This window comes from Ricinus communis, chromosome 5, assembly GCF_019578655.1.
Source record: "Ricinus communis isolate WT05 ecotype wild-type chromosome 5, ASM1957865v1, whole genome shotgun sequence".
Taxonomy (NCBI): Eukaryota; Viridiplantae; Streptophyta; class Magnoliopsida; order Malpighiales; family Euphorbiaceae; genus Ricinus; species Ricinus communis.
The window spans coordinates 22518532-22533177 of record NC_063260.1 but is presented as its reverse complement, the minus strand read 5'-3'; the positions used below and the strand labels follow the sequence as shown (position 1 = coordinate 22533177).

General features: G+C 32.7%; 3 protein-coding genes and 1 non-coding gene across 14 annotated transcripts; 2 read left to right on the top strand and 2 right to left on the bottom strand.

Moving 5' to 3' along the window:
- Window positions 1-1884: 1884 nt before the first annotated feature.
- LOC8259190 (cell wall protein RBR3) lies at window positions 1885-4799 on the bottom strand. The gene is made up of 6 exons (XM_015721423.3): window positions 4462-4799; window positions 3616-4242; window positions 3399-3533; window positions 2655-2815; window positions 2368-2533; window positions 1885-2258 (listed from the first exon to the last, which is right to left on the bottom strand). Exons 2-6 carry the CDS (start codon window positions 4177-4179, stop codon window positions 2115-2117), a joined length of 1170 nt encoding a protein of 389 aa, XP_015576909.2. The 5' UTR covers window positions 4180-4242; window positions 4462-4799; the 3' UTR covers window positions 1885-2114.
- A 2774-nt stretch (window positions 4800-7573) lies between these two features.
- Window positions 7574-8616, bottom strand: LOC8259191 (E3 ubiquitin-protein ligase ATL41). Its single transcript, XM_002522485.4, has one exon. The coding sequence runs from the start codon at window positions 8387-8389 to the stop codon at window positions 7748-7750; it is 642 nt and encodes a 213-aa protein (XP_002522531.2). The 5' UTR covers window positions 8390-8616; the 3' UTR covers window positions 7574-7747.
- A 947-nt stretch (window positions 8617-9563) lies between these two features.
- TRNAI-UAU lies at window positions 9564-9637 on the top strand. Its single transcript has one exon. It is a non-coding gene; the product is annotated as a tRNA-Ile (tRNA).
- Window positions 9638-9987: 350 nt separating this feature from the next.
- LOC8266800 (protein IQ-DOMAIN 9) lies at window positions 9988-14438 on the top strand. Of its 11 annotated transcripts, none has more exons than XM_048374256.1 (7): window positions 9988-10002; window positions 10616-10697; window positions 11460-11573; window positions 11802-11981; window positions 12886-13113; window positions 13532-13645; window positions 13764-14438. In XM_048374256.1, exons 3-7 carry the CDS (start codon window positions 11499-11501, stop codon window positions 14127-14129), a joined length of 963 nt encoding a protein of 320 aa, XP_048230213.1. In that variant the 5' UTR covers window positions 9988-10002; window positions 10616-10697; window positions 11460-11498; the 3' UTR covers window positions 14130-14438. The 11 variants fall into 11 exon arrangements, with proteins under 11 accessions (XP_048230213.1, XP_048230212.1, XP_048230214.1 ...); XM_048374258.1 differs by lacking the exons at window positions 9988-10002; window positions 10616-10697 and adding exons at window positions 10705-10845; window positions 10974-11144 and having other exon boundaries at window positions 11461-11573; window positions 11832-11981; XM_015721378.3 differs by lacking the exons at window positions 9988-10002; window positions 10616-10697 and adding exons at window positions 10705-10845; window positions 10974-11144 and having other exon boundaries at window positions 11461-11573.
- Window positions 14439-14646: the final 208 nt, after the last annotated feature.

Sequence of the window (14646 nt, the reverse complement as noted above, 5' to 3'; positions counted from 1 at the left end):
TTTTAATCATCAATTAACTAAATCAATTAGCGACATTTTAATTATTTTTATGAGTTGATAAATTATATTTCCATTATGAATCAATAAGTGTGTGAATAAACACATGTTGGAATTCTATAACCTATACGGGTGGCCTTGATTACAAGATTAATTAATTCTTATTTAGAACTATAACCTCCCTATCTCCCCACTTAATATACAATGTACCTCATGTCTACCACTCTTCCCCTTCTCAATGCTCCTTAACCTATAAACAGAGATGCAAGATCGAATTAATTTGTTTTCTGTAGCTATATGCAATAATATATGTTTCTTAATGACAATTTTCTATCACTTCATTTTTTTCTCCTCCCACTCCAATACGCAACTGGTGAAGATAGTCTGAGGAAATAACATTGTTCTGATTAAATGCCCTTGTCCTTGTTTTTGTTCTTATTCTTTTTATAAGGGAATTAACTGGCTGGCAGTCTCTCTTAATGTTTGGTTATTAATAGGGGCAAACTAAAGGGGGAAAATCAAAATATTTAAGTTTTACATTATATTAGTGTTATTATATATATAAAAGATCAAAGCTTGATCATGATTATATAATATGGTGAACAAAATAATGAATATTTTTGATGTAGACGAATTTACTTCTGGAATCAGAAAATGGCTGTCTGCTCACATTCAAATTTCAATGCTTTGATGAATGCAGAGGCAAATAAACATCTTTTTCTCTTCAGTTTCTTTTTTTTGTTAATTCTTTTCTTAGAGGTAAATAAACATTTCTTTCCTTAATTCAAAAAGCAACATACCTACCGTTTGAAATGGCTGACGACTTCTCTTTAAATTTTATAACAATTGTCAGTATGGTATTTCTATTTATTATCCAACTAGAAATCTAACTCAAAAGATTAAGATTTGGACCTATTATTAAACTATATTATGTTTTACATTTATAAATATTGATAAAGCATTAAATAAAAATTAAAAGCTCATAATAGAATATTTTTAAAATGTGCTTAAACTATTTATTAATTTATGATGTGTATTATATGTGCATACACACATTATATACTATTTTAGAGCATTTTTAAGACAAATTCTTTATTATGAAAAATTATTCTATAGAATAAGATTTCCATAAATACTTTATTCTTTAAGTATAAAATAAAAAGTTGCTTTTCTTATAGATATTCTGAAAGTGAAGCTTTACATTTTATTTTGACTTTAAAAATACATTATAATTTTTGTACAATTCATTAATTCATACTTGCGCTTCTATTCTTTTATAATAGAAGTTTAACTATTAATACTTATTAATAAAAAGAATAATACAAAGTAAAATATTAAAAGACATTTAAATTTAAATAAAACTTTTCACTTTCTATATTTAAATATTTTTTAAGAATGTAGTTTATTGCTAGAATAAAAATCTATTTCACTCTTTTAAGACAATATCATTAAGGACTGTAAATTGATGTGTGCAGATATATGCATGAGCAGTATATCTGAACAACATTCTTGGGCTATTGGCACTTCTAGCACTGATTTGGGCATCAGGCTTCTTATAGGATTACTCAACAACTATTAGAAAAATAAAAAAATTAGGTTTATTCAAGAGGTCTTATTATAATGCAGTGGGTGGTTAGTGATATGATAGATCTAATTGCATTCCATATTTCCGAAACATCTTGGCATTTCCTTTATGTTCATCTTCTCTGGTGTTGTTTTACGTAATTCGCGGTGTTGTGACAGGAAATAGGTTTGAAATTTAGGGTTCTTGGGAAATTGTCAAGCTCCAGTATTTATTCTATGAGATTATAACTTCAAAACATATCATGGATGTCAAGTAACCATTGCTGAACAAATTATCTTGTCAAATATAGAAGGCTGTTGCTGTCATGGAATGTTAATTTTTATAGATTACTAAAGTTCATACTCGAGCCACAATCTACCAACAAAAAACTCTCAATTGTCTGTAAACTCTTACATTCAAAGATAGAATCTTCTGAAAATGCACATATTCTTATACAAGGTTTCAACCATATCCATAAATATTTAACTCAAAATCAGATGATTATGAGGATTTCCGTACGTCTTTTGTTACACTTTAGCTTACAACAATTTGTTTAGAGTCTAAGATTGAGATCAATGCCATCTCCCCTCGTTTCAGTTCTCTCATTGTTTAAGCTTTCCACCATGCCAATATGCTCCCTTGGAAGTAAGAAGCTGTAGAAAGGTTTCTTGTGAATAGATCCTCCACCATTGCTTTCCTTCAATTCGTAAAGAAATAGTATATTAATAAGCATCGTATCAAAACAAAGAATAATTTCCAGTTTTAAAAGATTGATTTCTTGAATTGGAAGTTTATTACTGTCTTACTTGAAGAGGAAAATGACTGAATTTGGATAGTTCTCGTTGAAGAGTATGAGTGGATGGAGGAGTTGTTGGACATCCAAATAATAAAAAACTTCCATCTGGTAATGATCCATTATCTGTATTGCATTTTTCGATATTCGGTTCCAAAGAACTACTTGGCATCTTCTCTCTGATCGAAGCATTGTTAAGGAATTATTGCAAGGAGAAATATATGATGTGGCTAATAAAACTTAATTATGCAAGTTACTACGTGCATGTATGAAAGATGAAAGTTAATTAGCTAGGTCAACCTGGAGATAGTAGCACTTGCTTCAATGCTGCTGCCATTACCACATGAAAATGAAGGGTCTAATCTGTTGATTTGAGGTGAAAATGTTGGAACTGGATAGTGGAAAACAGGGACTGGAGGGATCTCCATGGAAAATGGTCTTGATCTTTTTGCTCCAACCATCTAAAAATAGGAACAAATCTCAACATTAGAGCTTCACAATTTCTGTACCCTTCTTTTTTTTTTTTTTTTTGAGAAAATTTTTCTACCCTTCTTAATAGTTTTCAATATCACATGAGTGAAAATCATGAAGAAAATAAAATGGAAATTGAAGAAAGAAATATTAATTGTTAAAAGAGAGGTGACAATTACTATCAAATGTAGCTTTAGTAGTTTTATAATAAAAGATGAAGAAAGAACAAATATCTAATAATGTAACTAGAAATTTTGTTTCTATATTTATTTGGTAATTAATTGCACCCATTTTCAATCAATGGAATGAAAAGAGATTTATTAAATTCTGTGAACAATGTTTTTCAATATATTTTTTTTCTATAAATATCTTGAACTCGAATAAAATATTCACAACAAATTTAAGATCATATTTCATTGAATTTTTTAATTTAATACTTCGACACTCAAATGTTCAGGAAACACTAAGATTTAATCCTCCAACAAATAAGCAAGTGCACATAAAGAAACTAAACATGCAATTACATGAAGGAAAAATAAAAGTAGACTAAATAGTATAATAACTTAAACTTGCCTGATCTTCCTCTGGCCATAAAGGAGTAGTATGATAATATGTGGTTTGGTTTGAAGGGGGCTCTCTACCATGGCAAGGTATAGAAGATGATGGAGTTGTTGAAGATGACACAATACAATGAGGAAAAAGATCTTTCTGTAAATCATACAAAGTAGACCCGCTTATAAAAATACAGGTAATAACAAAAAATCACGAACGTGAATTAATTATTGCTTACAGCTGAAGATGGTGTGTTTTGGCTTCTTTGCATCAAACTAGGATCAGGAAACACAGGACTAGGATTAGATCCATTCAATGAACGGGCAGAAAATGGAAATCCGGGAACTGATCTTGATACTCCAACACCAACTTTAGTCTCAGAAGAACTCCACATCGTAGGTAACAAAGTATGCTCAGGTAAAACCAAATTTGATCCAGCGATTTGGACGCCACTTTTGCCAACTAACGCTATGCTATATGTTGTATTCGGTGGAGTAAATTGTTTAGGATGTGGAGAGAAAGAGACAGGTCGTGGTTGTGGTAAGGATTTTGATGAAGCAAGAGCAAGGGGTTGCGGGTGATAAGAATTGGGAAGTGATGATACTAATGAATACCCGTCACTCTTAGCCTTTTCTATATCATTTCTCTTCTCTTGTTCTCTCAAAATCTTCTCTAGTTCTGCAACTCCTGGCCCTCTTTTTGGTACTCTTTGTCTCTTGGGTTTCTTTGAATATATACTATCAACACCATTATCACCACCAACACCTCCGCCGCTGCTACTATGGCTTGAATTGCTGCACATTCTTGAAGTTAAGTTTTATATTTTCTTTTCTTTCTTTCTTTTTGGGTCCGATTCTTTGCTTTCCTGTGACAATCATTAAAAAGCTCAAAAATCTAAATTTAAATAGCAAGAGATCATGTGAAGCAAAAGTTTTCATTAGAGAGAATTCAGAGAAAGTTTAACAAGAATCCGCATATTTACAAGATGGATCCACAAATCTAAAACAAGTAACGAAAAAACAATTCAAAAAACCGAGATATAAGGTAAGGAAATCTCAAAGGATGTGGAGTTGAAAGCGGCTACCTATACGTTGATCATCAAGTGGAAACCAAAGAAAGTCTACCCATGTTTTAAGCACAAAAAGATCTTACTCTCCCAAAGAAAAGAGAAATAAAAGAAGGAAAGTGTGAGTTTGTGTAAATATTGTGTTTGTCGGACAGGAAAATCACAAAATAGGATGTTTTCAAAGCACGGAAATCCAAGCATTCATCAAAATCTTCTCATTTACTCGATTTTCTCGCTCCATACTTTCTCACTTCCTTTTTCTTTTCTTTTGAATCCTCTCTCGTACAGATTTATGGCCACTTCCTTTTATTATATACAACCTATTTCTGAACTGTATTTCCATGACTTATCTCATACATCATGTAATGTGTCTCAGGATCTCTGAAAATCCTTGCCATATTCATAACAAGCTTTTTTGTACTTTTCCTATGCCAATTTGCAAGCCCAGTCTACCTCACTGCATGGAAACTTAATGTGGACCCTAGTATATGGAAAGATATTGGTATTTTTTGCTAAATTTGAATTCAATACTGTCCAATTTATTATGATTATTTATTTTCTTCCTTTTGTTGGGTCACGTTGTGCTGTAAAAAGAATAAATTAATGAATTGTCAGGAAAATCATACAATTTTAAATTGATTATTAGAAAGCAAAGCCCAAAATTGTTATTAGAAATATTTCAAAAGAATTTGGTATGTTTAATCTATTGACAAATTTAAAGAAACACATCTAAGATTGAGTCATTAAAAAATAAATTTTTTATCAGATTCTCTCTTTTGTTAAGCCTTAATCACATTTTGTTTCATTTTCTTTTCTTTTATGTAAGACCTGCTAATTGTTCAGCATTATGTGGATACTGGTTGGCACTTAATTACCACATAAGAATCATATTTAGTAACTTTAAGCACTGTATCTAACTTAATATTCTGTACACCTTAAAAATACTACATTAGTTGGTACAAATTAATGTATTAGGTTATTATCGGAGGGAATAGTCTTAGTACACTGATAAGCAGCAACTTAAAAGGTTTACTACTGGCCCATTTGATAAAATCAAATATACTCTCCAGGCTGGCAAACCTTAATAATATGCATCTTTTTCTAATAATCTCTGCTATACACAGTACATTTAGGTAAATAATCCATAAATTCCAATCTAATTGATATGGAAATACGCTGAGAGATTTCAAATAAATTTGAAGTTTATATTATTACCGGTTCAGAATGAATATTTGCATTACATTTTTAGTATAAGATTTATGGGATTTACCTTTCTTTTTTTTCAGGGGTAGTAATACTAATCGAGTAACTAAGGTAAGTTAGTAGGCCAAATATCACATGGGTTTTTAGAAGATTACGATTTTGTCTCCGTCATCATGAACAGGATCCTAACACCATCATGAAGCCCTTTAATTGTTCTTAGCTGCAGACAGACCGAATTATCAGTTAAGGATTAGAATACCTAAAAATAGTTCATAAATGATGTTACCTTTTTAATAGAAAATGGCGCACTGTGTTGTTGGGTCTATGAACGTCATGATCAAGTTTCTTCTAGTAGCTAAAATTATGAAAAGGGGTCACTTTCATGTTCTAAGAATATATGAGAACTTGTTTATTTTCTTCAGATCAATCCTCAAATTGATTAAAATCATAAATTTGAATTCCAGCTAATTCAAATTGATTAATGTCGGACAAGATATACGCAGGACCACTGATTTTTCAGCTTCTTTGTTTCCTTTGCTTAAATCAAGATAAAAATAGGCCTAAGATACTGCAGCAAAATCAACAGTTATCTGATATTATTTAATGCGTTAATCTTAGTAGTAAGGTGAGACTATTTTCAAAGTGAAGCTGGAGATTAGTTTTACTTCTAAGTTCTTATATAATTTCACCCCTAAATTTCTTTTCATGTTTAAATTTTCATACCCTCTAATTTCATACACAATTTTTGGTATCATTTATTTTCTGCCATATAATCAACTTTAGCTTCATTTTCTCTATTTATATTATAAAATTGAAGAAGACAAAGTCTCACACCATATAACAAAGAATTTAGTAATGGGTTTTCAAGATTTGGTGACAGTATAATTAATTAATTTTGTTCGTATATATAATCCAACTGTCACATTTAATGTTAAATTCATAAACTGTGCAAGTTAATTCGAAATAGATTGAATGCATAAATATTCCATACAGATCATTAATTAATTAGTAACTATATATATGTAACTCTCTGTCCCTCTAAATCCGTAAACATTTCTATAGTCATGTATTTAATTTAATTTAATTTGGATCCTCTCCTCTATATAATCTCCCCCCAATCCACTAATAATTGTAGAAATTTTTTTATAAAGAGACGCCACTAGTTCAACACATATTCCTAGACTCCGCCAGTGCCTGACTGGCCCAAAGCCCAGTCCATGGTTTTCTTAAAAGATGTATCTATGAATTGGTTCAATTATAGACGGTCCAAATTATAATCAAGGATTGAAAGGATTCAAGCCAGTTTATGGTTCTAGTTTATTATAAATATATAGACGGTTATGTCAAATTAAACTTTAATTTAAAAACTAAAAGAAGAGATATTTAAATCTATTTCACCCTTTAATTTATTCAGTTTATAATTCTATTATAACAACTTTTTCTCAATGAAGGTGAAAATTCAACGCACACGCACATATATATAAATATATATATATAATATATATATATATATATAATGAATGGTTTAAGGTTGAAGTGGTCTAAACATTGTTTCATAAATCGAAATCGTCATCGGAGATTGGCTATAAATTTGACTGGGCCCATTTTATTTTAGCTTACTAAGCAAACCTGATTTTGGTGGGAAGTACCCGTACATGTTAGGCATTTTAATTGAAAAATTAAAAAGAAAAATAGACAACCTCATATGTAATACAAACTTTGTGCTCAGACCAGCCTGGTAACTGCAGCCTCTTTGTTGTTGGGGGTCAAAAAGGAAGGCAAGAAACATAGGAAGAATAAACTTGTTTCAGAAAACCAACACCTGCATCTGCTACTCCATTATACAACAATATTGAACTGAATTATGTATAGATTGTGAAGTGTAATTAAACAATGACCCACCTTATAATAACTTTATTACATTATATAACGAAAAATCATTTTAAAATTAAAATTATGTGTACTAATTATGATACAGGCTAATTGTTCTTTAACAAACTCATAATCCAATACAAGGAAAAAAAATCAAGTTCTCATAGCAATCTCAGTTACAATAAAAAAAAAAGTATATATTTATCAAGAAGATTCATTTGTCAATGACTCACTGCCTTTCCAAATCTTGTACAGAAATTTCCTCACCACAACTTCGAGCCCTTGACGATCTATCTCTACTAACCATCCATCGAAACGAGCCAAATCGCGAGCCTGATGATGCACTGCCCTTCTCCATCTCAGGAACACTAGGTAACGTATTTCCCTCCTGTAGGGGCGGAGCCGATGGTTGGATCATAGGTTCAGCCACGGCGCGACATATAGGACAAGTAGTATGTGACCCTAGCCACATATCAATACACTCTACATGGAACATGTGCTTACAGTTCGGTAATAGTCTAACCATAGCATCTTCTACTACCGTACTCAAACAAACCGAGCACTCCAAAGCTTCATCATGACCAAGCTGGTCGGTTTGATTATATTTGAATGCTGGAATTGAGGCTATGACAATAGAGTCAAGGCCTACCTTAGGTTGTTCGACGGAGAAATTAGCTATTTCTGGTGCTATCTGCCTTCTCAATCGATGAATTGCTGCACGGCGTCTTCTTTCTTGGAGTCTTTGGAGATATCTAGAGTAAAGATGTAGAAGAATTATAAGCATCACCACTGCAAATAATGAGAAGATGGCGGCGACCATTATCTTTCGGCTAACGCCGAATTCTTTATCATCTTCATCCGATTCTCCCATGGTGGTTTAATTTGTACGTGTGTGTGTTAATACAAATATATATATATGTATGTCAAGAAGGTGTGTTCTTGATCATTTATCAAATGTTGAAATGATAGTAGTTGGCATTTCTGATAAAGTTATGAGTTTGTTTTAGTACAATATAATGTGAATTTGTGGAAATTGTGTGTATGATGCGGCTTTGAAATTTTTGGCTGGAGTAGGAATTTCTTGCACCTACATATCTTTTTCAGCTTTGACTTTTATAAAATAGTTGCGTACTTGCCTTCCTGGTTATTTCCATGGGCTCGGTATTATTAATATATCTTGAATAGTGTTAGATTTCAAGCATTTTATAGTAAGATCCTATTGTCATTATTTAATTTTATATGTCACCACCAATGTCCATGACTTGACTTTAGTTTGTCCCTTTTAATTATATTTTTTAAATAATGACCTCCTCATGATAATATACATGGTCTCAATCTTCTGATTTATATTGGTTTTTTAAAAGGTTTTAATTCAGCTTCAATGAGATTTAAAACCAATTTAAAATGTTATTTCTTTTTTGAGGTGCCATTTAATTAATTTGATGTCTATATAGTTCAGCGAATAACAATATTTTTGGAAAAGATGGATGCATGTCTGATTGTTGGAGGAATCAAGCAGTAGCGCTTGCTTTGTAGCAGCATGCAATTGTTAGTGAAGCAATAACAATTCATTGTGGCAATGTACAAGGATGAATATGAGACGTTCTGGAAGGAAGGCAAAAGCAAATAATTACAGGGAACGGAAAATGACAAGAGGGTGATGGTAACTTTTGCAAGGCTAAACCATTGGTTAATATGGTCCATGATTTTGGTCTAGAATATTCAAAACTGCCACCACTTTCACGTAATTAATTTCTTGCCATATATTTATAGATAGAGATTTATGCCTTTACTATAATTTCCAATTGCCAATAGCTATCGAGTCTATTTAATTAATTAGAGTCATTAGTCAACAAAATGAACCATATTTCCATATGGAGGACCGCGATATTGCATTTGGCGAAGACTAGATTATATATTTACTTTTCCACCATGTTGAACTTTTTGATTTACATTTAACTATAGATACACATATTAAAAGATCCCTCTCCAGATTTCATTACTATTACTGCTTTCATTAAATATTTTCAACCTAAGACAACCAAGGTCCCGTAGCTCAGTTGGTTAGAGCGTTGGTCTTATGAGCCGAAGGTCGCGGGTTCGAGCCCCGCCGGGACCATTTGTTACTTCTTTTTCTTTTTCCGTCATGTAATTTATTTTTCAATTTCTAACTAATCAACGGCTCATAGTCGGTAATCCATATCATAATAATCCACCTAATCGGCGGCCCGCATGCATGACCCACCGCAACCTACATGAATTTAAAACAGTAGGGGTTAAGAACCAACTCCGCCAGAGTCCAAAAGAATAATCATATCAATAATTTTTATTTGTTTATTTATTTATTCATCATCTTCTTGTTCCATTTCATCACTACAGGTTACAGCCAACAACTCCTTTCGATATCGATCAAAGACCAAAAGAAAATAAAATATGCCAATTTAAGTATTTTATTTTCCCTGTTACTTTAAGGATTATGCCGACGTAAGTTGGTTCACATTTTTTTTCCTTTTTTGACAATAAGTTGATATGCATATGCTCTTAATTAATATTTTAGCTTTCTGAATTACAAGGTATTAAAAAGAAAACCGTTCTGAATTATAAACTGAATATATATACATATATTTCTTAAGAAAAAATCTTGAAAATGGAAGAGGAAAAATAAGAGAGGGAAAAGAAAAGAAAACAACCACCCGTATCTATCAACCCTTGTCATGGCTTATCTGTTTGTTCTCCTGTCACTATTATTGAGCATGCTATTTGAATATTTCAAACCCAAAAGAGAAAGATAAAAATAAATATATTAATAAAACAACACACACCAGCTACGAGCTAACTCTGCACTGCAGCTCACACATGTCTCGATCACTTTACCAGTTGTTAGAGCCCTTGATTGAAGGACAATTATTATTATTATTATTATTATTATTATTATTATTATTATATAATTCATTTCATATAAAATATGCATATCCGAATTTTAATTTCTGTGATATTTGTTCTTGAGACGGTATATTTTCGATGGGCCATGACAATCCATATCTCCACACCCACCTTTTATTCTTTTTCATTTTGTTTATGTTATTTGTCATTTCAGGCTTTTCTTCTTGTTCACTACAACTACTGGTGTCGCCACCTTTTCTTGCTCTGCACCACTTTTTATTACTCTCTCTCTATCTGCTACGTCTTACTTACCCTGCTTTTCTTTTTCCTATAACTAATGTAAGACTTTGATTGGGTTTTACTTCAATTCTTGTTCACTTCACCTCTTTATTGGCCAATGTGATTTTGAGTCGGAGGGATGGGAAAGATCTGAAAGTTTTCAAAGTTAGTCATTTTAGTTTCAATCAATCAGATTTCTGGTCTGCATTCTTGTTCTTTTCTGCTTATTGAATCAAGAATTGAGATGTAATTTCTTGTTTGATATGCTAAGTTTTGACTTGTGGTTATTGCAGTTCACTTCTTTATTTTTCATTTTGGATAAAGCAAGTTGCTTGGGATTATTATCTATTTATTGACTGAGGGAGAGAGCTGGCTTCTTAAGATTGTATTTTAAAGAATGAGATGAAGAAAGATTGAATTTCTCAGATAGTTGCAGTTAGTTCTCATTGTGAATTCTTTAATGGGTAATTACATGAAATTATTAATCACTTTAGGATTCTCAGCTTCCAATTCGTTTAAGTTCTCTATCTTAATTACTTCTAATTGAACTTTACCTCTGCTTCTATCATCATTGTTTTTTGTCAATTATTTATAATCATGTAATATGCTATTCTCAATTTGGTAAAAGAATGATTATTCATGATCATTGTTGCTGAAAAATTAAAAGAAAATTACTAAGTGCTACAATTCATGAGCATTTCTGCTTGTAGAAAAGGATTTAACTTTTAGAAGATGTGCAGAATGCTGATATTGCTTGTATTAAATTTAATCTGCTGTCAGGTTTATGTTAAGTCGGGTAACAGCACCTGAAGTCAGAAATGGGTTCTGGTGATTGGTTTAAAACAATAATTAGCTTGAAGAAGGTGAAAGATGATAGTTCTAAACGAGTGAAGGTATTAAATTATCCAAATTTTATACTTTGTATTAGCTATTCCTTTTTTTTTTTTTTTTGTTGTTGCTGCGTCTATCCCATTTTCTAATGACGAGCTTGTAATGATTTCACCAATGGCCATAAATTTTATTTAAGAATAACTTCTCAGTCATGATCTGCTTGAAGTTATTGGTATTTATTGTTGTTCTCATGTTAATGGCTATGGAAATTCTGATCTAGTTGACATCAGCTCATCATATACTCCTACAAATTGGGACAGGATTCTTCTGCTGCTGCAAAATCAAATGGCTTCAAGTGGAAGAATCAGCCACGCAAAAAGTCTGCTACCAGTTGCAATCCAAGAGTTCTTGACATGCCAGTTGAGGACTTTGCCGCCACCAGGATTCAAACTGCCTTCAGGGCCTATATGGTATGCCTAGCACTCAAGCTCCGTTACATGGCCTTCTTTTGTGACAATAATTGAGTTTCATTTCATCAGGTGTAATTCAGTTACATGGTTATTACATCTATCTACTTTATATAATTATGAATTGACTTGCATCTTCAAATTGGAGTTGATGCAGAACCTATTTACGCACAAACATGCATCTATGTATAGAATGCTAAATTTTGGATCTCATTATGCAAAAGGACGCATTTAAGTTAAAAATATAACCTAGACATGAGAGCTGAGATTTTTATGTCTCATGCTAAATATAGATTCATCTAATTTTCATGCTATTCAGACAGGCATAAATTGGTTAATTAGTTATGAATCTTTAACACTTGGAGATTGAGCGAATCTGACTTCTTTTGTGAGATGTCAACCAAGTAATTTAACATCTTATATGTGGACAAGCATAAAGTGAATAGTAGAGGACAAGATTCCCTAGAATAGATTCTTGGTTTTGCTTGATTACCTTTTAATGTTTAGAGCTCTGAGCTGTATATGTGGCCAAAACTTTCAATGCGGCTTCTCGCTACAGAACCTTAACTTATTAGGTTCAGTAAGAAGCCACCACATTGGAGGTGTATAAGTGAAGCTTGCTTGTTGAACAGGATCCAGATGATTACCTGATTAACTTCTCCACATCTATGTGCAGTATTCTTTCTAGTGGAGGAAGATAGTTATTTGGCGACAATTGATGTCCCGAACCAGGATCTGGCTTGTTTCAAACTAGTCTGATTCCACTATTTTATAAATTAGAAATGAAATTGATTCTGTGGTTCCAATGACATTTTTTTAATTTTTCTTGGAGGCATACTAACTCACAGTCCATACACATAAATACATGTGTGCATAGTAATGCTAAAATGTCTCCTAATGATAACAGGCTAGGAAAAGTTTACACCGTCTGAAGGGAGCTGTGAGATTACAGAATCTGACCCAGAATTACTCCATTAAAAAACAAGCTGCAACTACATTGAACCATCTTCATTCATGGAGCAAAATACAGGGACAAATTAGAGATCGTCGACATTGTATGGTAAGAGAAGGCCGGTTAAGACAGAAGCGATTAGAGAATCAACTAAAACTTGAGGCAGAGCTGCATCATTTAGAGGTTAGATTAAGTCTTATGTTGGAACATCCCATTAAATGGAATATATCTGTTTAAAGCCTCAATAAATCTTGGTCAACAAGGTCCCAGATTTTTTTGGTGTCTGTTGTCCAGTAGCTCTAGATTACATCCAGAAAACTTTTGGTTTTCTTGGAACTTCCTTTCTCTAGCATAGCAGTCATCCTATTGTTTGTTTGTTCAACACCTTACTTGCAAGTTATATATTTTACATGAAGAGGGAGAAAAATAATAATGATAACAATAATAAAACGAAGCTATTTACTCATCTCCCTTGCATTAGAAATTGGATGATCAGGAATCAATTTGATGTCCTTAAGTTATTCCAATTTCCAATCACCAAAGGAGCCTTTGTTCCATCTAATCAGCTCCTCTGACTAAATTTTTTTCAACTGGACGACAGGTAGAATGGTCTGATGGCTCCGAAACAATGGAAGAAACTCTTGCAAGGATACATCAGAGGGAAGAAGCAGCTGTTAAGCGAGAGCGAGCAATGGCATATGCCTTTTCTCATCAGGTAGGTACCTTTTACTTTCCTCATTAGATTACTCTGTAGCTGTAGTTTTCATGACCTTGATTCACTTGAATTCAGAGAAAACAAAAGAAAATGACCATAGAAATCCCCTGAATTACAGTGGAGAGCAAACTCTAGTCAGTACCTTGGGCTGGTCAACTATGAACTTGGCAAAGCAAATTGGGGTTGGAGCTGGACAGAACGCTGGATTGCTGCTCGTCCATGGGAAAGCAGAGTCCCTGCTCACTCCATTAGTCCAAAGAAAGTGCAGAACAAGCAGGCAAACAAAGGTGGTAAAAACACAAAGTCACCAACTATTACTAAAACACCACTTTCATCTAAACAATCTTTGTCTAGCTTGAGAGAAAGTACAAAGGCCCGAAGATTGTCATATCCAGCTGCTGAAAAGAGACCTATTCTTGAAGGGAGCATTAAAACTAAAGAAGCAAATCCCAAAGGGGAACAGATATTAGTGTCTCAGCCTTAGCCGATACATAGAGTGGAAAGCCTAATTTTCAATCGAATGCGTTCAAAGATAAGAAAGTTATTTTATACATATGCTCGTTTTGTTTTATTGTGTACGAGGGGAGTGGTCTTGTCTTGTGATGATATACTTAGCATGCAGTTGAGGACAATAGAACAGGCCCCTGAATTTGCTTTCTTCTTTCCCCTAAAAGGTTTTCCCGTTTTGTAATTTTCGTTTTGAAAAATCATTTGTATTTATAAACAAATAATTTGTATTTATACTGTAAATAGACAGGATTTTAATTGGAGTGAAGTCATGGCATTTTCTGGATGGGTGTGTAACTCCTTGAAGTAATTGCTCTTTTGCAAGCTTCACTATGGCAACTCTGGTTTCATTTGATATAACACTCATTATCCTGATATACATACAAGGACCATCATTAGCAAGAAGTAGTTTTAATTGCAATTTTTTTCTCGAATTTTGAGTGAAAAAGTTGATGGAAACTTCTTTGTACTTTGATTTCAAAGGGTGGTTTTAA